Source organism: Carya illinoinensis, chromosome 5 (assembly GCF_018687715.1).
Source record: "Carya illinoinensis cultivar Pawnee chromosome 5, C.illinoinensisPawnee_v1, whole genome shotgun sequence".
Classification (NCBI taxonomy): domain Eukaryota; kingdom Viridiplantae; phylum Streptophyta; class Magnoliopsida; order Fagales; family Juglandaceae; genus Carya; species Carya illinoinensis.
This window is the reverse complement of record NC_056756.1, coordinates 14,360,895-14,384,426: the sequence shown is the minus strand read 5'-3', so window position 1 is coordinate 14,384,426 and position 23,532 is coordinate 14,360,895. Positions and strand designations below refer to the sequence as shown.

Genomic DNA, 23,532 nt, shown 5'->3' with positions numbered 1-23,532 from the left:
AGGTTATTAAACTTACACCAGGGAGCGCGGTATTTAGAGGTCAGTCGTCAGTGAGCTGTGAAGGGCGAACACGCAGAAACCCAGAGCGAGAGAGGAATTGGGAGTGATGTGTGGAATAGCTTTGATTATCTCAGGCATTCGTATTTGTAAAGCGTCATCTCTGTTTCTCGAGTCGGCACCTCCAGCCTCTTCGCCCAAGGCTGAGCAAGTAAAAGCTTTCCATCTCTTTGCGTCTGCAATTTTCTCATTTTCTTTTATTGCTTTCGTTCTTCTTATTCATTAAATGTATCCAGAACGTCCTTTTCTGAGAATGATTATTGTTTAGTGTCTGTCCAAATCTTCATTTGCATTTGAAAACTATACAGAAAAAGGGTCTTCAACAAAGTCATTACCGGGTGAAGAAGTTTACGGAATATATTATCATACTATTGGTTTCCGGGACTCGAAATGTTATATAGTTAGAAAGGGGTTATTTGGGTTAAGATCTCTCTCAATAATCAAGGTTTTCTGTTGAATTTTGATTCTGTATGAACTATTGTATAACCCTTACTAACAGAACTAATTTATATTGGTTCACCAGCTGGTGTTCTCCATTGATGATCTTAAAGCAGCTCTGCGGGGAAGGGGTCCTGATAGCTTGAGTAGCAAGAAAGTTTTCCTTTATTCAAACACTTCAAGCACCGTCAAGGAACAAGAAATTATATCTTTTATTGAAGGAGAAGAAGAAAAGGAAAGGGACCAGGCTTACTTGCAACGTTTTGAGAAGAACAATAAATGCTTATTTGGTGCAGATGGAGAAGCACATGACCTAGAAAATGGTTTTCCCAAGTTTGCAGCAGAACTTCAATTTGTTGGCGCCACATTACAGCTCAGGGGGATTAATCCTATTGTACAGCCCTTGGTGGATATATCTGGGAATATTCTTTTATATAATGGTATATTTAAAATGCCTCTGCTTGGATCAAACCAATGGCCTTGTGCTTGATCAAGAGTCTAGTTTGTTACCTCGAGTTTTTTTTTTTTTTTTGGGATCTCTATTGGTGTTTCTTGTTATCAGTTATACTCGAGTTCATTTATCATGCTATTTTTTTTTTCAATTTTAGTTTTCTACAATTATTTAATGGGGAATATGGCAATGTTCAAGTAAATCTATGTCAATTCAGGGACCAGATGCATTTGACTTTAAATTAAGGCCTGAGTTTGAAGTTTAAAACTGGTGTCTTCTACTCCATTCATATAGTTTTCTTTCTGATAGATTTTATATTTTTCTAATGTTATGTTCTGCTTTTGAAGGTGAAATATTTGGAGGAATTTACATTAACAGCGATAGCAATGATACTGAAATTCTTCTGCAAGCCCTGGGAAAGTGCTGCTCCTCCAATTCCCATTTATGCACAATAACAGACTCTTGTGATGACAAAAGACAAAGTTCCGTTCCAGGTGTTCTTTCTGCAATTAAGGGTCCATGGGCTGTCATCTATTGGCAGGTAACTGGTAAGTTACTATTTGTTTTGATTGCATATGTGCGATATCACTTTTTCCAGCATCTTATTTCTTAAGTTTACAATGTAATGTGCAGGAAAGTTCAAAAACCCTTTGGTTTGGTCGAGATGCAATTGGTAGACGGAGCCTTCTTGTTCACTGGCCAACTTTGGAGGATGGTCGCTTCCTGCTATCTTCTGTATCACCAGTTTCTTCCATTGAGCAGAGCTCTGGTATGATGCTTGGTAGAGCTTATTTATTTCGTTCTTCTGGTTCAAACCATTTTTTACAGTGTCTTGTAAAGCCAATTTGTTAATTAATCTTTATGGAGAAGGAAAATAACTTATTGGACAAGACTTTTAAAACGTGCACCTTTGGCAAATTGAGCTGCTGCACATAAATTGCTTAGCCTGCAATGAGTCAAACTGAATATCATCCATGACATATCACACTGTGACTTTTTTTTTATGGGTTCACACAGTGATCTAATGGAATTTCCCTATTCTGCATTGCTGTTTCTTCTTATCATTGTTTTTTTTGCTTTCAAATCTGAGGTGGAAATATTGATAATAACATATTTCCGTCAGATAAGATATTCTAGTATTTCTTATGACGCTCTTCCTATATTTTAAATTATCAAATACTTTTTTTTTTAATCGGTAATCAAAGTATTTTATTCATAAAAGTAGGGAAAACCCAAGTATATAGGGAGTATACATAGGAAATACCTAACTAGAGTTTACAACTGATAGTAAAAGGTCATGGACAGTCCATTACAAACAATGGTCCCCACCATGAGAACAATGTTTTAAAGAAAGACTTTCAGCTCCTCCATTGTCTTCTCACAGTTTTTGAAACTTCTATCATTTCGTTCCGGCATATACACCAATACATGCAAATAGGGACCGTTTTCCAGATTGCTGCAACTTGTGAATTCCCTCGGAGACCTCTCTAGCTAACTAGAAAATCCACCAATCTAAAAGGCATGACCCACGATAAGCCAATTCCTATAAAAAAATTGTCCCACAAGGTCTTCACCACCTCATAGTGTAGAAATAGATGGTCTACTAATTCACCCTCTTTCTTACACAGGTAACACCAGTCCAACATCATTATTCGATGTTTCCTTAAGTTATCGATGGTGAGAATTTTGTCCAATGCTGCTATCCAAACGCAAAAGGTAGATTTGGAAGAAGCTTTCGTCTGCCAAAATGCTCTTCCATGGAAATGTTGGCTGCCTGGACTCGTTAGAACTCTATGGAGTAATTTGACAGTGAATTTACCTTTCGTGGAGGGGCTCCCAATCATTCAATCCATGGTATCCTCAGTCATACGTACGGAATACAGTGCCTCATAGAACTTTGTGATCTCCTCCAACTCCCAATCTTGAGTTGCCTTAATGAAATCAACATTCCATTGAGGGGAGCCACTAGAAAAAAGCAAGTGGTCTGCTATCGCTTCATCCTTCACTCGTGCAAGCTCAAATATGGTAGGGAAAGTGTCTTGAAGACTTAGTTCACCGCACCACTTGTCATACCAAAACCTGACACAAGAGCCGTCACCTACTACAATATGTGTATGTTTTCGGAAGAACTCCCAACTTTTCCTTATGTATTTCCATAGACCCATCCCATATGGGCCACGTACCTCATTCGAACAGCAACCATCCCATGCCTCCCAACTTGTGCATCAATAACAACAGTCTTCCACAAGGCCCCACTTTCATTTTGATACCACCACAACCATTTACCCAATAGAGGGTTGAACTTCATCAAGTTGCGAATCCCTAGCCCACCCTAAAAAATTGGAGTACAAACCATTGACCAGTTAACCAAATGGAACTTGAACTCATCCCCCAAACCACTTCACTAAAAGTGGCGATGTAGCTTCTCAATACAGTTGGCAACCTTTGATGTTAGTGGGAGCAAGGACAAAAAATAGGCGGGTAAGTTGGAAGGAGTGCTTTTAGTTAAGGTGAGCCTACCACCTTTAGACAAATACAATCTCTTCCAAGATGCTAGTCTGCGTTCCACTTTCTCAATCACTACATTCCAAATCTGCTCTTATTTAAAGGGAGCACCCAAAGGTAAGCCAAGATACTTCAGGGGTAGAGAATATACCTTACATCTCAAGAGGGAGGCTAGAGCTGGTGCTTTAGGAGCAATCCCCATCGGTACCAGTTTAGACTTTGAGAGGTTAACTTTCAAACTTGGGATAGCTTCGAATCAGAGAAGTAGAGCCCTCACAGATTTGCTTCGCAGAAGATGAGAGTATCATCTGCAAACAATAGATGAGAAACATCAATAGAGCCATAATTACCATTCCCCACCGAAAAAACCATAAAGAAACCCACCTTCCACGAGGCCCACTATTATTTGACTGAAAGCTTTCATGACAAATAAAAAGAGTGAGCATGAGAGCTAATCCCCCTGTATCAAGTCACACGAGGAATAAAAAAAAAAAAAAAAAAAACCACTGGTGAACCATTCACCAATATAGAAAAGCGAACTGCTGAGATGCAAAATTCTACCCAATTCAGCCATTTCTCCCCAAAACCACATCTTGTAAGTAGATGGAGTAAGAACTTTCAATTTACATGATCATAGGCTTTTTCCATATTTAGTTTGTGAAGTAACCCTAGTTCTTGAGATTTGAGTCGTCCATCCAACACTTCATTAGCAACTAAGACCGAATCCAGGATTTGTATGCCCTTGACAATTGCATTTTGCGGCTTCAAGATTAACTTTTCCATCACCGAACTGAATCGGTTTGCTAGCACCTTGGATGGAATCTTGTAAACCCCGTTCACGAGGCTAATGAGAGGATAGTCTCGAACATCCACTAATCTTGCCTTTTTGGGAATAAGTGCTAACAAGGTAGCATTTAGACTTCTTTCAAAGCTAGCATTACTATGGAATTCTTGAAATACCTGCATAAGGTCGCCCTTTAACACTTCTCAACAGGTTTGGAAAAAGCCCGTTGAGATCTCTATTGGATAGTGCCTCTCCTGGCATTGAGATCTTCTGCTGCGTAGCCTCCACAGACGTCGGCAACCCCACCGGTGCACTGATTCCGCTACAAAGATGACCGGCGACAAGGTCCCTTGCCTGCGACGATATCCCTTGCCTGTCGGAACTTGCTGGCAACGAGATCCCTTGTCGGTGGTGGCCTAGCACACCAACAGGCCCATCTGATGACATGGAGCCATTCTCAAAGAAGGGTGTAATGTCCTAATGGAAGGTCCAAACCAAATGTCGTATGCTCTAAAAGAATTAGACAATGATACAATTGGAACCCCATTGAAACCTTATAAAGTGCAAGAACTTCTCATTCCCAAGCAATGTGGGATCCTATAGATCACCTACCCTTATCCTTATCATATGGGGTATCACAAAGGGTCCAGTCTTGTTAAGACACAACTTGGGTTCAGCTTGATGTGTGTGGCCCGTATTTAACTAAACTTTCCCTTTATCAAACTTTAAGTGTGGCCCATTTCCTTTTTTTTTTTAGCAATTTTGAGCTAGATCCCTTGCCAGCCCGTTTCAAGCCCAGGTCCAAAACCAGATCCAATTTAGCTGTAAGAGCTTCTACAGCCTTCGTCAAAGAGGCAAATACTTATTTCAAACCAAAAAGACCCTTTGCCACCCCCTTTTCTGGTATAGTCCCTCGACCACTCTTTGTTACTCTTCCTCTATTGTCCTTTTCTTTTTGTAGTTGCACCAAAGAGTGGCTTGAACCACCCAAGAAAGCCGTTCATTTCCCAGCACCACCCATCGCCACTTCTGCATACGATATTTCCTGCCTCCCAACCCCTTTCCCTTGTTTGTTGCCTTGTCCATGGGTGGTACCAATGCTGGCTTCTTGTTTGCCTAACCATACATAGGTAGAGCATGTTTCATTTCCCTTGAGAGGTATTTCCAGCCCCCCCCCCCCCCCCCCCCCCCCCCCCCCCCCCCCCCCCCTCCCCTTTCATTCCTTTTGGGATCACTAGAGGAACGCAGCGCCCACTGCCACCATATTCAGTTGCTTCTAAGTAACGCCGAAAATCATTTGAGTGGCGGTGCAAACAAAGCCCTCATACCATCTCGATACGACTTGTAGAAATTTTTGCTTCCCTTTGAAGAGGTGCATTCTTCCACTGTATTGGCCAGCCAACGAGCACTGCTTTGACTGAAAACCATCTCTTATTGGTCTTTCGACTCCTCTCAGTGATGTGTAGACAGCTTCCGCCTCTAATGATAATGCAGACACCTTCGTCTCTATCAATAGGTGTTTATAAAACTCCATCTTAAGCAAATCACAGCTAAAACCAGTAGAAATCTTATGGAGAATAATCCCCTCTTTGTATAGGATTGCGTCTAACTAGGGCTCCTCAGTGGCTGATAATATGTGCAAAACTGCTGATTCCATTCATTGGTATGTGAGATTCACCAGAGCTGTCTAGGATTGGGAGGTGGGAGCCATCACAGATTTCTGCAAAATCTTATATGCGCTGAATCTTAGGGCAAGAGGGGAGGATAGCTTACTTTGGACATGCACTGGGAATAAGAAATTTTCAGTTCGTTCATACTACAAGGCCTTGGCGAACCATTCCCCTAACGCTTTCCCGTGGAAGAGCATTTGGAGGAGCAATGCTCCACTCAAGGTTGCTTTCTTTGGTTGGTTGGCCTCCCATGGTAAAATCTTAACAATTGACAATTTAAGAAAGCGTGGACTCTACATAATAGATTGGTACTACATGTGCAAATGTAACGGCGAATCAGCAGATCACCTTCTTCTTCATTGCAAAGTAGTTAAATTATTGTGGGATGCAATCTTCTTGAGGCTTGGTATCGCATGGGTCATGCCTAAGAGGGTGATAGATCTATTGTCTTGTTGGCGAGAGATTAGGGGCGATCGCCAAATCACTGTTGTATAGAAGATGGTATCTTTATGTTTAATGTGGTACACATGGAACGAAAGAAATGGCCGTTGCTTTGAGGATAAAGAACGCTCTCCGGACAGTTTTAGGGACTTCTTCTTTCATATTTTGTTGCTCTGGGCCTCTTCTATTGTATGGGATGGAACAAGTCTCAATGTTTTGTATGCTACTAGTATTAGCACGTAGTTTGTAATTAGGCTCTTTCTTTTATACTTCCTGTGTACTCGGGATTTGCCTATTTACGTGGATCAATAAAACTTCTTTTTACCTATTAAAAAAAAATCTTATGGAGAATAATTCCAGCAAAGTTACACCAGAAAATTTTTCCATTGTAAAAGTGTATGGAGAGAAAAGTAGACACTGCAGAGCTGTTTTTCCCAATGTTTGGTTATCAAATATTTCTATAAAAACATTTTCAAACATCAATTACAGTGTCCCCTGAAAATAATTCACTTCCACTTAATGCCTTATATTATTGTTTTGTCTTTTAATATATATATATATATATATATATATATATATATGTAGTTATGTTTTCACATGCGTACATACTTTTACTGTTCACTATTTGCATAAGTTTTACATGTTGCATTAACCTGCAAGCTCCTTTCATTTTTCCTTTTCAGTTTTTCCAATTGTTAACTCTTGAAACCAGTGATATGTAATATCAAGTGATGTCAAATGTACCCCAGGTATTGAAGCTGAAAATGGATTTAACAAACTTAAATTCTGGGAAGAGCTTCCATGTGGGATATACAGTGTATATTTTGGTTCTCCTAAATCAGATGGGTTTATTGATGGTGAAGTCAGAAAACATGAATGGAAAAATGCCATGGTAAAAGAACTGCTTGATTGGGAGAGAGTTTCTGTTGAACCCAAACCTGAAGATATAAAGGTTTATCATTGTAAGATTGCGAGAGAGCAGCATGGTATGCATTCAGCACATTCAAATATATTTCCATCCAAATCAGGTGAATACCATATCATCATGTAGAATAGCTACCAGTAGAAATTCCAAAATTTACTTACAAAATACAAACTAGTTTCATTTTGACTCGTGAAGATGATTGCTGAATCTAACCAATTAAAAGAATATGATTGCTGAATCTAATTGCATGTTGTTTTTTTTTTTTTTTTTAATGATGCTCTAAGTGTGGTTTTATATTGTGAGTAGGGCCTTCTCAAGCTTCAATTGAAGGGCCAGCAAAGGCTGTGCTGATTGCTTTAAAGGAATCTGTGATGCGCCGCACTTCACTGCATACAATTTTTCAGGTTTCTGATTGAGCTTAAATACAATTGTACTCAGTTTCATCCTACGGAGTAGGGGATAAGTGTATTTTTGCTTGAGCACTTTATTGAAGGGTAGAAAAATTGCGATTATCTTGCAGTTTATTAACCTTGAGTAAGCTTTTGGTTTTGATATTTTTTGGCTTTTGTATTAATAATTTTTTTTTTATATGAAATGCATAGGCAGTTACCTGTGATATAAGACAAGAGGCACATGCACCAGTGGCAGTTCTCTTCTCTGGTGGATTGGATTCAATGATACTTGCAGCATTACTGGATGAATGCCTAGATCCAAGCTGTAAGTGTTGCAGTAAAAGCCAATTTATTGGAGTTGAAACTGGGGTCAAGAGAATTACACGTATTTCTTTTATATCTGTAAACAAGAATTTTATTAATGATATTGATACACATAGGCCAAGTACATGGGACATATATAAGAGTAACACCTAAGCATGAGTGTCTAGTGATACAAGGAAGTCACCAATATTCAAGCCATTGAAATCTATTACATGTGTTATAAAACCCATCTGTGAATTCAATTGACAAGCTCACGTGCTATCAAATTTCATTGACAGATGAGATTGATCTGCTTAATGTGAGCTTTGATGGTCAGTCTGCTCCTGATAGAATTTCTGCCAAGGCAGGAGTAAAAGAGCTGAGAAGAATTGCACCATTGAGAAGGTATGCACTATGGCAAGGAACTTTTGTATGGAAAACTATGTGCATACAACCCTTTACACAACCCTGTTTTAAATGAGGTGCATTTTTGTAAAATAACTTATAAAAGTAACATCGTTTTATAAAATTACCCTTAATTTAAAACATGGTTGTATAAAGGTTTGTATGCATATCATTACTCCTTTTGTATGGATTGGCCTTTGATTTTTCAAAAATTTTTATGGGTAAGACAGTTTTAGAAAGAAGAAAAAGGGGGTCTCACCAGTGCACATAAAGTGTACAAGATATCCACCTAACAAATTAAAGGAAAAGTGCTAAAAGTAGAAAAAAAGCTACCCTAGTTTGGAACATTGTCCAATGAAAAAGTGTATTAAGGAAGGATAACTTGAGCTTCGACATCTACTATTCAGAATCTTCAAAACTACTCTCATTCTTTTCTCCAAATATGCCACGAGCATGACAGAGTCTTCCTCCACAATAGTGTGCATTGCTATCAAACTGCCCTTTTGAACATGCTAGTAGATCTACCCCTTGAGACGGCATAACTCAGTATTTTCCAAATAGGCCAAAAGCCATAATTCAAAGTGTTAGCATCTTTCACAATGAAATAGAATGCGACCCACAACTTCCCTATACTTGTTGCAAATGTAACACCGGTTAAATGCTATAATGTCCACTTCCCAATGTTATCCAGTGTAAGAATCTTCCCTAACGCCGCTGTACAAATGAAGGAATTCACTATATAGTCTAGGGAGGCCTTATTGCTCCAAGTAAGTTTCTAAGGGAACCCACCTGTGGGTAGCCCGAGTGGTAAAGGCGAACTTGTGTGCATGTATCCCATGTCACAGGTTCGATTTTCCCTGGGATCAAACTGCGATTTAAGTGGTAGGCTATGGTGGTGGGTTGTTGTGCTAGTCTCCCCGAGGGTTTAGGTTTCATTGGCGAGTCCTAAGGGCTTGCCGTGGGGTGGCTCCCCTGTCATAAAAAAAGGAAGAAGGTTTCCAAGGTAAAAGATCTCTATCTTGAGCACACAACAAATTGCAAAATAGTTTCACTTCAAACATTCATTTGTAGTATGGGCCCCAAACCATTTCATCTTCACTAGTATGTCCAGCTCAACTTGACTACAACTAGTCAAAGAACAACATGAAGAGATACCCCTCCCAAGCATTGGCCATTTGGCCTTCATCACAAAATTTATATACCACTTAAGAGAATAATGCATAGTTGATAATAGTGATCTGAGACATAAGTGTCCTTAAAACGAGCAAATGCGACTTACTTAGAAAGGCACCTTTTCAGGGATTTGATTACCACACCACACATCTCATCAAAAGCCTGTCTTGGACCCGTTACCTTGACAAATCTAGTAAAGCAACCCCAAATCCCATTTGATGCTTTTCTAGAGGCCAACCTTGAAAGACACGTTTACTTCATGGGATGACCAACTACCGCCCAAGCTTCCATACTTTGTGTCCACTAGCGTCCTCCAAAGTCTTTTTTTCTCTTTTATAGGCATAAAGCCGTTGCTATACTTTTTATGTTATGTGTTTTATAAGGAACTTGTTTTTCACCTGCCCACCTGTGGGTACCTGAAGTGGTACGGGTGAACTTGTGTACATGACTCCCATGTCACAGGTTTGATTCCCCATGGGATCAAACTGCGATTTAAGTGGGAAGTCATGTCGGTAGTTTGCTGTACTAGTCTCCCCAGGGGTTTAGATTCCATGGGTGAGTCCTAAGGGCCCTGTCGTGGGGTGGTTTTCCTGTCATAAAAAAAAAATAAATAAAATAAATAAAAAAAAAGAAAAAGAAAAAAAAGTAACTTGTTTTCACCTTTGTCTTGATGTCATGTTCTCTGTAATTATCTTGCTTGTACTATTTCTTATGGATTCACATTGTATTGGAAATGCAGGTGGAATTTGGTGGAGATTAATGCTGATTTATCAAAATTGGACCTTGAAACAAAGCATGTTATGTCGCTAATAAATCCTGCAAATACTTACATGGTCAGTTTTCTTTTATAGATTAGTTCTGTTTGCCTTATTCTGTGATATGCTGTGCATATAGCATCACAGGAATCGTGTAAATGGTGACATATTCTTATGGTATTCTAGCTGATACGAAATTCCTGACATCATGGAATAATGTTATTGAGACTCTTAATTATTTGAGTAGCATGCTTTTTATTTTGTGTGTGTTCTTTTAGCAAGTTTATGGTGTAATTCGCCTTTAGTTCTCATAAGGTACCTTATAATCTCTAAAATGATTTTGTTCTATTTTTTTCCACCCCATGAAAACCGTAAATAACAAACTAAATTTCTCATCCCAGATCCCCCTTCTTCTCATTTAATACAACATTTCCACTATTATGTTTATCTACATGGACAGAATATCACATTTCAATAAAATTGCAGGATCTCAATATAGGAATAGCTTTATGGTTGGCTGCTAGAGGCAGTGGTTGGGTGTATAAAGGTAATAACAATGATATTGACGAGGATCTTGAATGTGTCGAATACAAGTCCAAGGCCAGGATTGTCCTTGTTGGTTCTGGTGCCGATGAGCAATGTGCTGGCTATGGTAGGCATAAAACAAAATACAGACAGGGAAGGTATTCATTTTTCACGAATAAATGGATTAATCTTGTGACCTGTTTATTTGCATGTCTGAAAACTAATTTGTGTGTGCACATGTTGTTTGATTATTCACTTCTATGCTGTAATGTAGCAATTTTTTGCTAATATCAGTGTGTATCATGTAATGTTTGAAGTTGCCTTACTACACTAAAATATGTACATCATGGTTGTTGAAGGGGGACGCACATAGGTAGGTGGGTTGTCCTCTAGGGAAAGAAATAAACTTGACACTTTTTTCTATGATGTGGATTCTGGAACCTCACCAAGGCTGGGTCCTTTGAACACACCCCTGGGGAGTAAACCTGGATATACAACCCACCCCTAAAACCGTGTATCTAGTAATCCAGGGGAACTTCTAGCCTGGAATCAAACCTAGGATGTTTGAGTCTACAACTCATCCCAAGTCCATCTTTTGACCACTAGGTTGCACCCTGACAGGTAAGTTTGATGCAATCTTGCAAAAAAAGATAATAACATTGAAGTTAACTGCATAATACAGGTTGGCAAGTTGATTCACTAGCAGTTTAAGTTGTAGAACTGGCCCCTAGCCTATAGGGTTATGTTCTGTTACTAGAAAGATTGGCCAATGGTCTTTGTAGGAAATGACATTTCTTTCTCCCTAAAAGACTTGGAGGGTGAGATCATTGGTTCATTGCCATATATATATATATATATATATATACTAGTAAAGCAGCACGTGCGATGCAAGTATGCCCAGTCGATATTTTTCTTAAGTGTAACAATTTAAAAATTTTTCAATTTAGCTATAAATAGACAGAATTTTATCTATATTTTAACAATTTTCTTCCTCTTCATAATAAACATTATATATATTGTTTGCAAAATATTCATTGCTATAATACAGCACTCTAATAAACATAACTACAACTATACATGAGTACCCTGTACTTATATATTACAATAGTCAAAAGTTTCAGAAGAGAAGTCTGGAAACTCATTCTGCTGTTCCTGGGACGTTATTAACAGATAATACAGTAAGTTTGTTTTGGCGTAACCTCCCAGATTCATTCATCTGCGCGCCCAAGACTATGATCCACTCATTATTTTCAATGTTGTTTGCAATGTTTTCAATATAAGGCAGATGTTCCTGTAACAATGAAAAAACATATAAAAAGATAATGTATTTAAATGTATAGATTTTACCTTGTCTGTACGGTCTATAAGATCAACAGTTGTGCATCCCAAAATTTCTTCTGTCAAAGATCCAAAAATAACAACGGGTGTCGATGTGGTATCATCATACACATCTAAATAAACTCGACACCTGACAGCAATAAATAAATTATCATTCGTTGATATCAGCAAATAAAATGTTCTAACTACCATGTAAAAATTTTTAATTTCAAAATATGAGGAAAATGTTTACCTTGCCCGTGCAATTGCTGCATTCTTGCAACTATAACATATGAAGTTTTCACCGAGGTCATAGCCAGTTGCGTTGTTACAATTCTCGCATGATACGTAGTGGAATGACTGGTGAAAATCAACCATTCTAAATTTGCCTCTAACCAAATATGTGGACCTCTGCATTAAGATAAAATAACTATGTGCACTAATCAACATCTAAACAATACCGTATAGAAGGATTCGAAATTCACCCTTATTACATAAATTAAATCCAACAAACAATCAACATTTCAAATTGAAGCATATGCACAGTTCTGAATCCACAGCACACAATTCACAAATTGCCATCCTCCATCTCCATTTCATTCCAACCAACCTCCAATCTCCATGTCCCAAAAACTTAGAATAAAATTAAACAATTCCAAAGAGTGAAAAAATGAATTGTATTCTTTAAAATAAGAAATTTGGCTTTAAAAAAAAAAGAGAAAAATATACCGCCATTGCTAGAGCAGATATAAGTTTTTCTGCGATTTCAGATACTTTTATGATTGGATCGGTAGAACTACTTGAAGTTGATCCAAAACTATTTCCAATGATTTCTTCCAGCAATTTATCATTTTGTGCTGCCCTGAAAATTTGAATTAGTAAATAAAGTTAAACATCAATAGAAACAAAGAAAGATTTACAATGAAAGATTTTATTCTTCAAAAAGATGAGGATATATTTGCACCATGATGACAAGAAATATTATATTAGAATATTATATAGATCAATGGTGTTGGCAGCTAGCTAGATGCCAAACAAACGAAATCAAAAGAAGCATGCATATATAAGAGAAATACTATTTTGCCGTCTGAAGTCCACCGCTTAAAATTCTTTTAATAATTTTATGAAGGTCTTGTCCTACGGAAATACACAAATATTGATTTTTGCACCAAGTTGAATTGTTTCTGTATGGGGCTTCACCAATGTTAGGTTAGATGTCGACTTGATCGCGACTCTGCTCTAATCATGGATCGACCTACTCCACTCAACTTGCCCACTTTCCGTCCAAACCAAATACTATCATATATATCTTTCTTCATTGGGAAAAAGTTTTAAAGAGTTACTAAAAATTTCATAGAGATGAAGAAATTCACATATATATAAAAGCGATCCGAGGCTATCGTCATGGTGCACTTCTATGACTATAATCATCACTTGTTTACGTGCATATATTCTGATTAGTAACATATACTTTAGGTACTAAATAGAGAGATCATGTTGAGAGTTTTATATATGCACAAAACTTTATAATTATCTCAATATTCAACCTAAGATAATCATTATAAGCACATGTAAAAGATCGATTCCCTTCCCTTCCTTTGTTTTGCACCAAAGTTACCTCCACCATGAATAATACCTTGTTCACCAAATCTATATGAGTTTTGATCATATCAACCCAATCACTCTATTATAAAAAGAATATAATATATTACTAAAATTTTTATGTGTAGTTATTTTTACGTATTTTTTATATACTATATTAATGTGATTTTAGTAAGCCAGCTAGCCTTACATTTTCATTATTCTATTTGGTTGATTATGATATATAATCAGGATCATCCCCTGCATGCTAGCTTCTGAAAACAAATCCATCGCCATCATCATGCAGCAGCTACCTAGAGAAAATAGCCGGTATTGAGATACATAATTATAAGGGTAGTTGTTGAAGTGCATCCATCTAGCTTGACTTGGTCAATGCATGCATCATTTACCCAAAAAAAAAAGGTATATAAATGAAGAAAAATGCACATGGAGGAGTACGAAATAAAGAGACAGTGATGTAAATGATATATATAGTAGTTGATTAGATGCTAATTATATTTAATATTATATGGAAAAGTAATCAAGTAGTTAATTCATTCTTTATAAACAATTAATTAATTAATATCAAGATGCTTGCTTTTGAATTTTGAGCAGACACCAGCATATAATTATTATACGATTAGGTGATGGTTTAGGCAATGTTCATGATGCCATATATATTATAATATTATGTTACCTAACATGTACTTTTATATGCATGAAATAAGAAAGCTGATGGGAAAATGTCTTGGGACGAGACAGCTATCATTCATAGATGCAGTTGTCTTCTTATCTTCTATATATATTTTAGGTTAATATAAATAGATTTGCATCAAAGATAAGCATGAAGGTCGATCGAGGTGGGGGCATCATTTGAATTTCAGCCCTCTTTCGAATTTAGAATTGAAATCTTGAACAAAGGATTGGCCCAAATAGTGAATGCTCAAGGTTCAAATCAAATAATCTTTTGAGATTATATCCTTTTATGAAAAATCAGTAATTTAATTAATTCTATATAAGAAAACTTCCAAGAATATAATTAATTCTACATCACTCTTAATCATCCTCACCCCCACCGCTCCCTTGCCTCCTTCAATTTTTTTTTTTTACGAAAGCATGACATAAGAATGACTCCATTCATGAATTAATATTGTAATGCATGAAATCGTAATTTGTAAAAAAGATGACAAATTTTTTATTTTATTTTTTAGATAATTTAATTAAGGTATCTTATTCCTTAAAAGTCGGAGAGAACATTATTACTGTTAGAGAACAGATTTAGTAAATATTTTTTAGAGCGAGAGAGGGGCTTTTAAAAATATTTATTTTCTCTAAATAAAGCAAAATTATTGTTCTTGGTCGAGCCCTTTACGAAAATTTAAGATATGGGTACCACTTAATTTTGTTGTTAAGCGAAAGCTACCGCAGGAATCATAGACGTGAGGGGCTCGAAGTTAGGATCAGGTTGATCATCCAAGTGGTGCTTGCTGTCTTATAATTTTCATAAAGATAGATTAAAACTTTCATTTAGCAGTTAAAGAGTGTAAAGACTTTTAGTGAGATAGCAGTTAGATTTGATTAGAAAATAGGTGAAATCTGACTTTTAGTTAAAGACTTTCCCGACAGTTTCACCTAACAATAACTGTCCCGACCAAGAACAATAATTTTGCTTTATTTAGAGAAAATAAATATTTTTAAAAGCCCCTCTCTCGCTCTAAAAAATATTTACTAAATCTGTTCTCTAACAGTAATAATGTTCTCTCCGACTTTTAAGGAATAAGATATCTTAATTAAATTATCTAAAAAATAAAATAAAAAATTTGTCATCTTTTTTACGAATTACGATTTCATGCATTACAATATTAATTCATGAATGGAGTCATTCTTATGTCATGCTTTCGTAAAAAAAAAAAATTGAAGGAGGCAAGGGAGCGGCGGGGGTGAGGATGATTAAGAGTGATGTAGAATTAATTATATTCTTGGAAGTTTTCTTATATAGAATTAATTAAATTACTGATTTTTCATAAAAGGATATAATCTCAAAAGATTATTTGATTTGAACCTTGAGCATTCACTATTTGGGCCAATCCTTTGTTCAAGATTTCAATTCTAAATTCGAAAGAGGGCTGAAATTCAAATGATGCCCCCACCTCGATCGACCTTCATGCTTATCTTTGATGCAAATCTATTTATATTAACCTAAAATATATATAGAAGATAAGAAGACAACTGCATCTATGAATGATAGCTGTCTCGTCCCAAGACATTTTCCCATCAGCTTTCTTATTTCATGCATATAAAAGTACATGTTAGGTAACATAATATTATAATATATATGGCATCATGAACATTGCCTAAACCATCACCTAATCGTATAATAATTATATGCTGGTGTCTGCTCAAAATTCAAAAGCAAGCATCTTGATATTAATTAATTAATTGTTTATAAAGAATGAATTAACTACGTGATTACTTTTTCATATAATATTAAATATAATTAGCATCTAATCAACTACTATATATATCATTTACATCACTGTCTCTTTATTTCGTACTCCTCCATGTGCATTTTTCTTCATTTATATACCTTTTTTTTTTGGGTAAATGATGCATGCATTGACCAAGTCAAGCTAGATGGATGCACTTCAACAACTACCCTTATAATTATGTATCTCAATACCGGCTATTTTCTCTAGGTAGCTGCTGCATGATGATGGCGATGGATTTGTTTTCAGAAGCTAGCATGCAGGGGATGATCCTGATTATATATCATAATCAACCAAATAGAATAATGAAAATGTAAGGCTAGCTGGCTTACTAAAATCACATTAATATAGTATATAAAAAATACGTAAAAATAACTACACATAAAAATTTTAGTAATATATTATATTCTTTTTATAATAGAGTGATTGGGTTGATATGATCAAAACTCATATAGATTTGGTGAACAAGGTATTATTCATGGTGGAGGTAACTTTGGTGCAAAACAAAGGAAGGGAAGGGAATCGATCTTTTACATGTGCTTATAATGATTATCTTAGGTTGAATATTGAGATAATTATAAAGTTTTGTGCATATATAAAACTCTCAACATGATCTCTCTATTTAGTACCTAAAGTATATGTTACTAATCAGAATATATGCACGTAAACAAGTGATGATTATAGTCATAGAAGTGCACCATGACGATAGCCTCGGATCGCTTTTATATATATGTGAATTTCTTCATCTCTATGAAATTTTTAGTAACTCTTTAAAACTTTTTCCCAATGAAGAAAGATATATATGATAGTATTTGGTTTGGACGGAAAGTGGGCAAGTTGAGTGGAGTAGGTCGATCCATGATTAGAGCAGAGTCGCGATCAAGTCGACATCTAACCTAACATTGGTGAAGCCCCATACAGAAACAATTCAACTTGGTGCAAAAATCAATATTTGTGTATTTCCGTAGGACAAGACCTTCATAAAATTATTAAAAGAATTTTAAGCGGTGGACTTCAGACGGCAAAATAGTATTTCTCTTATATATGCATGCTTCTTTTGATTTTGTTTGTTTGGCATCTAGCTAGCTGCCAACACCATTGATCTATATAATATTCTAATATAATATTTCTTGTCATCATGGTGCAAATATATCCTCATCTTTTTGAAGAATAAAATGGAGGAGGAGTTATATTATCTTGGACCCAAAACATTTTTTTTCTTTTTTAGTTTTGAGAGAAGCCAAATTAAAGCATGCACCCAAGACCTTACAAAATGGATACATAGAATTAATTACAAAATATTCAACTTGATCTATCTTTGATTTCCTCAATTCCTCTATCTACAGATATATATACATGATACATATAATTATACTTTGGGGGACAGAGGAGTTGCTACACACGGACCCTCAAAACCAATAATTGGAAGATACGAGAAAGCTCTTGTACGGTTATACCAATCATCAAACTTTAAGGTGATCTCAGGTGTCCAATATTAAGGCTATTTAATTTTGAAAACAATAAAGTATTATTCATATTTTATGATAAAACTACAAGTATTAAAATGAACAGAGTTTGTCAGTATATTTTTATGAGCTTGCGAATTGAGTACCAACTGTTGACTGGAAAAGTACTCCATGGTCCAACCCAGCTCACTCCCGTATGATATGAGCTGAGACAGACAAAGAGAGTGAGGAATTAATCAGAGACCCTTTCAGAGGCGCAAATCAAGGAATTAAGAAGCCAACGCAACATGAAAGAACTACTACTGTATCTTGCTATCATGACTCAGCAACTGGCCTGTGCTGATCATTGCATGTCATAATCGATTATTCAAATCAGCATATATACTCACCCTTTTTCCACCACCTAGATCGATCATTCAAAGCCAAGATACCCTACCTCACCTGAAACCAACACATAATGAATGAAAATTAACATTTTTCTTAATAAATTAAATAAATAAATGAAACCATATACCCCACCAAAAGGTAGAGTACTGAGATTATCCATCCAGAAGACCAAAGTCAAGTTTGCTCCAAGGAAAGGAAATTAAAAAACAAAAAAAAAAAAAAAAAAAAAAAAACAAACTAAAGCGCTCCCAAGCGGGGATTCACACTCATGACTTCCCTCGTCTATCATGTCTCTCTCTCATGTCTTGTCTCTTTTAACCTTTCTTCAATTGATCTTGAATTGTATTTTCTGAAAAACAAACGCGAGATCAAAGTTCAGACACTATGATTCCAGCATGTTTCAGTCAACCCAGCACGCTCTCGAGCAATACATCTCATGAAATGCCTCAGAACCTCATAACCTGCATATTCCAAACTCAGCTCTGCAGCTCTCCAACTCATCTCACACTCATATGGTCCAAAATCCTCCTCTCATTCCCTCACCATCCACGCCACCGACTTTTTCTCCATCACCGTTTCTCTCCACCCATCAAACCACGGGTCAGAGATCCGACGCGAGAGACCGTGCTTCACTGACGGAGGCAGTGGTGTCTCTGTTTTGCTTTGCTAGAGGCGAGGGTGTGGCGGTGAAGAGGAATAAGTGAAGAGAGAGAGAGAGAGAGAGAGGGGTTTGTGAGAAATGGGTGTGAATGTCGGCGCTAAAGAAGAAGAAAAAAAAAATAAATGTAAAAAAGACTAAAACATCTGTCGACAAAACAGAAATAAAAACAAACTGCCCGTAATTTTGGAATAAAGTTAAGGGTAAAATTGGAAATAAAAATATTAGACGAAAATACTGTAGCTCAAGCTATTGGCACTTATTAATATTAAGATATTTTCTTTATTGCCGTATATATGCCTGTATTTTTCCAATAAAGAAACAGGGAGAGAAAAAAGGGCTGGGGGCAGGTGGCTTCAAAATTTATCTTCACGAGATAGACCAATCCCTGTATGCGTATGGGTGTGTGTCTGTATTTTTTCCGGATCAAAGCCTTCATCATTGTTTAGATGCTTGTGCACATGTGCGCATATGGGTGTCTCTGAATTTTTTTTCAGAGTCTGCCAAGATTAAGTGCATGCCATGCTCATAATTATGGGCTGAATCTACAGTTACAGCATGCCTGCATCTGATGGAATTGTATTCATGTGTTGTACATGTTAAGCTTCATATGCATGTTGCATGAATTTGGTAATTCGGTATTCTAAACTCTGCATATCATGCATCATCTCACTCTTATCCCTCTATGATGAGGTGGCATTGCCCGTCAACCCTTAAATTTTTTTCCTAAAACAAGAGACGATCCAAGGGTGATGGCAAGTGTCACATTTCAAAGTGGGATAAAAGTGGGATAGTGATGTAGTATATAGCATTACTCTGTTTACAATAGAAAATGTATTAGTTCTAAATTCATTAAAAAAAATGGCCTGCTTCTCATGCATTAATGTGTTAGCATCTGATATTTATCGTGTTTAGAGCCACCGTGATACAGTATAATGTCTGGCCTATTACTAAACAAAGCATTGGTAGATTGTGGAATGATATATGTTTTTTACGTACCTACTCAATCTGGTGGTCTAATATGCTGTCATCACTCATCAGTTGGCTTGGACTACAAGAGGAAATGAAATTGGACATGCAGAGAATTTGGAAGAGAAACCTAGGAAGAGATGATAGATGTATTGCTGATAATGGGAAAGAGGTATTGTTAAAAGTCTCAGACAAAGATGATTCCTTGTGTCATTTACTTGTCTCGTGGTAAGCTTCTAATTCTTCCCTGTTTCTTTTGTTTTGTCATTATTTTTTTCCCAAAAGGCTAGATTTCCTTTCTTGGATGAAGATGTTATAAGGACTTTGCTTAATATTCCTTTGTGGGAGGTTGCCAACCTGGATCAACCTAGTGGAACCGGTGATAAGAAAATTCTGAGAGAGGTCAGTGCTATATCTTTTGTTTAGCTACATTCTCTGTCATGCCATACTATGTGATAGATGACATGGACACAGAAATACTGCTATGTACATTTGTTTGATAGTTTTTTTGGTAGCATACGAGAATATGCCTGTATATGCGCATGCTTTTGTAAGAGCATTTTTTTCCTGGGCTTTTATTCATGATATTTGCAATTGTTATTTTCACTACATAATGTAATGGTACGTGAAGTCAATCATATGTATTAATCAGTATCTGAGAAATCAGGAGAGTTCTGTAAGAATAACATTACCTCGATCAACAAGTTGAAGCTGCATGTGGTGCAAAGTTCTGTTGGGAAAAAAAAAAAAAAAAGACATCCTGCTCAACAGGATTAAACTATTAACAGAGCTGCATGGAATGAAGTAGATGCTCTAATGTAGCCTCTGAAGATGCGGGAGTCCCAGAATGGTAGGTTGGGTTGGGGATAAGAACGAAACATTTTTATCTAATCTAGGTTGAAGTTTCTCAAGGTTCACTCCGTCCCATCATCTGGCATTGTTCAGTTGGTGTACATTGACATCTCTTTTGCTGCTAAGGTTCACTTGAGAGGGAATTTCAATTGCGCACTAAAATTTGCCTTGTATGTCTACTTGGGTTATGCCTATTCCTGTTAATATAATCTTTTTACTTGTAAAAAAAATTGCCCTATATGTCCATATTTGAGTTTGAACTTTTGTTACTAAATCATTTGCTATAGTCAGTCTAACTAATTCATGTGGTGAATGCTGGCCAGAAAGTATATCCATTCTCTACCTATCCTATTTAGATTATTATTTTATTTATTTTGCTTTTAGTATTCAGTATTTAATATAGATATTATTATGTTTGTGAAGGTTGCGCAATTGCTTGGTTTATATAAAGCATCAGTTCTGCCTAAAAGAGCAATTCAGGTGTGCTGATTTACTTATTCATTTGAGTGTTATGACATTCAAAAGCCTGTATTCATACGCTCTGATTTTATGCGGAACTTATCATTATGCGTTCTCTATCCTTCCGTTTTAGATAGCAGTATTATTTCCCATTGGGATGCCACAGTACTTGAAATTCATATTTTACATGTCTGTTTATGCTATAATCAGGATTATATATCATATTGAACAACGATTAAATCAAGAATATCAGTTTTTGAAAAGTTTTCCAGTTGAAAAATCCATGACTCAACTGCAAAAGAAAATGAAGCATACTTGATTTAATCGAAATGGCAATTACCTAGATGAACTTTGAGTCAGCTTCAAGCAAAAGCACTTGAAAGCTGCGCTGATGCTTAATCTGGAAGACGGTTCTATTGCTAAGCACTGTTTAATTATGAGGGGATTGTAATCTTTCTTTTTCACTGGTGTAGTTTGGTACAAGAATTGCACGGGAATCAAATCGAAAGAATTTTGGTAGTAACCGTGCAGCAAATCAGGCATCGGCAGGCAGTGCAGCAATTCACATGCCATCAAATTTGACTTGAGACTGCCCATGCTTAATCCATGGCATGTATTCCTCTCTTTCCTTCAAGAATTCCATGTGCTTGGGTCTGGAGTTCCTATATTTGGTCCCGGCTCTGAAATTAAACGAGGACAATGGTGACAATGAGCCGGCAACATTGTTTTGGTGCACAGGGGCACGTTATGTTCTGCTGGCTGGCATCATAAAATCTTTCCTTTTTTCCCTACAAATTTGAGTGTGTTTTGTTGTATTAATTGGGATTTGAGAAGATTATAGTTTCTTTAGTTGATCCTGTCTTTATTTATTTATTTTTCAGTTGGGGTCTATTAGCAGCCATGGTTTGATTGCTTTTACCACCGTTTGGGGTTGCGGTAGGAATATTAAAAAGTATTTAAATAGTTTTAAAAGTTTTTTAATAAAAAAAAAATAGGTTGTTTGGATGTTAATTATTAAAGTATTTTTAATCTCAAATAAGTTAAAAAGTACATTTGATGATTTGATTTTTTTTAAACGTATTTTTTTGGATAATGCAGAATGTTTCGAATTTAAAAAATAAAATAAAATTAATGGACTAAAATACTTTATAATTTTTAGATAATTACAACTTTTAAACTTTTTAAGATATAATCATAATTTTTAAAATTTAAATAATGGTAATTTCTACCTCATAAGTCATAAAACACTTTAATTTGTTTTCAAACAAAAACGTTACGTGATTGAAAGTGTTTTAAACATGTAGTTATCAAATAGTAAATAGTTGTTTAATGGTAAAATTTATTACTTAAGTTATACGTTATAAAACTTGAGTTATAAGTAAACATTGCATTCTCAATACCTAGTAAATCAATAGGGCGTATTTCTATCCTACCTTTGATTAATTATTAACTTTTAGCAAATAGATCAGCAAACGCAAAATTATGTAAGTCATAATTACTTAACTATTAACTCCAAGTGTTTTTCATTATGGTTATTGCAAATGATCTTTAAAGTGACAAACTTTCATCTTTACAATTCCAACATGAGCAAATGTTATTCATGTTGAAATTCAAATAAATTTAAAAAAAAATAATCAACATTTTATTAAAAAATTGTGTAAAAGTTGTATATATTTGTGACATTGTGTATCAGTAACTAATACAGTAGAGAATGTAATCCCAGTAAGATGCTCTCTCTCCTCTGCTCCCCAAACCCCCACATAAATAACCTTATAAGATGGTTAATCTTATGGTTGGCACTGGAGCAGTGTCTGTATGTAAACTCTGTTATTACCATTAGCAATGAAATAAGTCCCATTTACAAAGTGCCTTGTGGAACCCCATCTCCAGAAATCAGACATTTTTTACAACTACACAACAAAGACAACAACTCATGTCCCAAAGAAAGCAGATTCATGAAACAAATACGAAAATCTAAAACTTAGAATATAGACATTATTGCTTTGTGCCCAATTGTGCTACGTCCTTGATCTAATCGCCAAAGCTAAAAAAAAAGCCATTAAAAATTAAACCATTAGCATTATTAACACAGGAAGACAGGCCGGCCCGCCATCCATGGTGTTTATAGATGCATTTCCCCACCTATAAAGGATAGCCCGGTGTGCAGTCACCAATGCTTGTACTTGTTACCAACATACCTGCCGCAGCGGCTAACTGCTGGCAATTTGACTTTAAGACATAGAAAGATACCCCCACATTTATTATGCATTTCCTCCCACGCGAGGTGACCCACCATTTGTTTCCAGTTTGCGCGTGGAATTGACAAAACTAATATTTCGTAAAAACGACGTTAAGTGCTTAAGTATTATATCTCGAGTTCCAATATTGGAAATTATTTTGTCTAAGAATTTCGTAAAAACGACGTTAAGTACTATGTTTCCTATTAGATATCTGCTGCAGATATAAAAAAAATTATATAAAAAAATTTATAAATTAATATGACTCACATTCGTTATATCTATTTTATATTATA

The 23,532-nt window shown here is 36.1% G+C and overlaps 1 protein-coding gene across 1 annotated transcript; it reads left to right on the top strand.

Moving 5' to 3' along the window:
* The first annotated feature begins 46 nt into the window (after positions 1 to 46).
* Positions 47 to 21,890, top strand: LOC122310714 (asparagine synthetase domain-containing protein 1). Its single transcript, XM_043124833.1, has 14 exons — positions 47 to 208; positions 581 to 935; positions 1,294 to 1,487; positions 1,580 to 1,715; positions 7,096 to 7,374; positions 7,578 to 7,675; positions 7,874 to 7,988; positions 8,266 to 8,371; positions 10,284 to 10,377; positions 10,786 to 10,982; positions 19,761 to 19,860; positions 19,974 to 20,090; positions 20,964 to 21,020; positions 21,473 to 21,890. Exons 1-14 carry the CDS (start codon positions 107 to 109, stop codon positions 21,584 to 21,586), a joined length of 2,064 nt encoding a protein of 687 aa, XP_042980767.1. The 5' UTR covers positions 47 to 106; the 3' UTR covers positions 21,587 to 21,890.
* Positions 21,891 to 23,532: the final 1,642 nt, after the last annotated feature.

Coding starts and splice junctions, on each gene's coding strand:
- LOC122310714 (XM_043124833.1), top strand. CDS start 107: ATGTGTGGAATAGCTTTGATTATCTCAGGCATTCGTATTTGTAAAGCG. Junction 7,375..7,577: donor TATATTTCCATCCAAATCAG/GTGAATACCATA, acceptor TATTGTGAGTAG/GGCCTTCTCAAGCTTCAATT. Junction 7,676..7,873: donor CACTGCATACAATTTTTCAG/GTTTCTGATTGA, acceptor TGAAATGCATAG/GCAGTTACCTGTGATATAAG.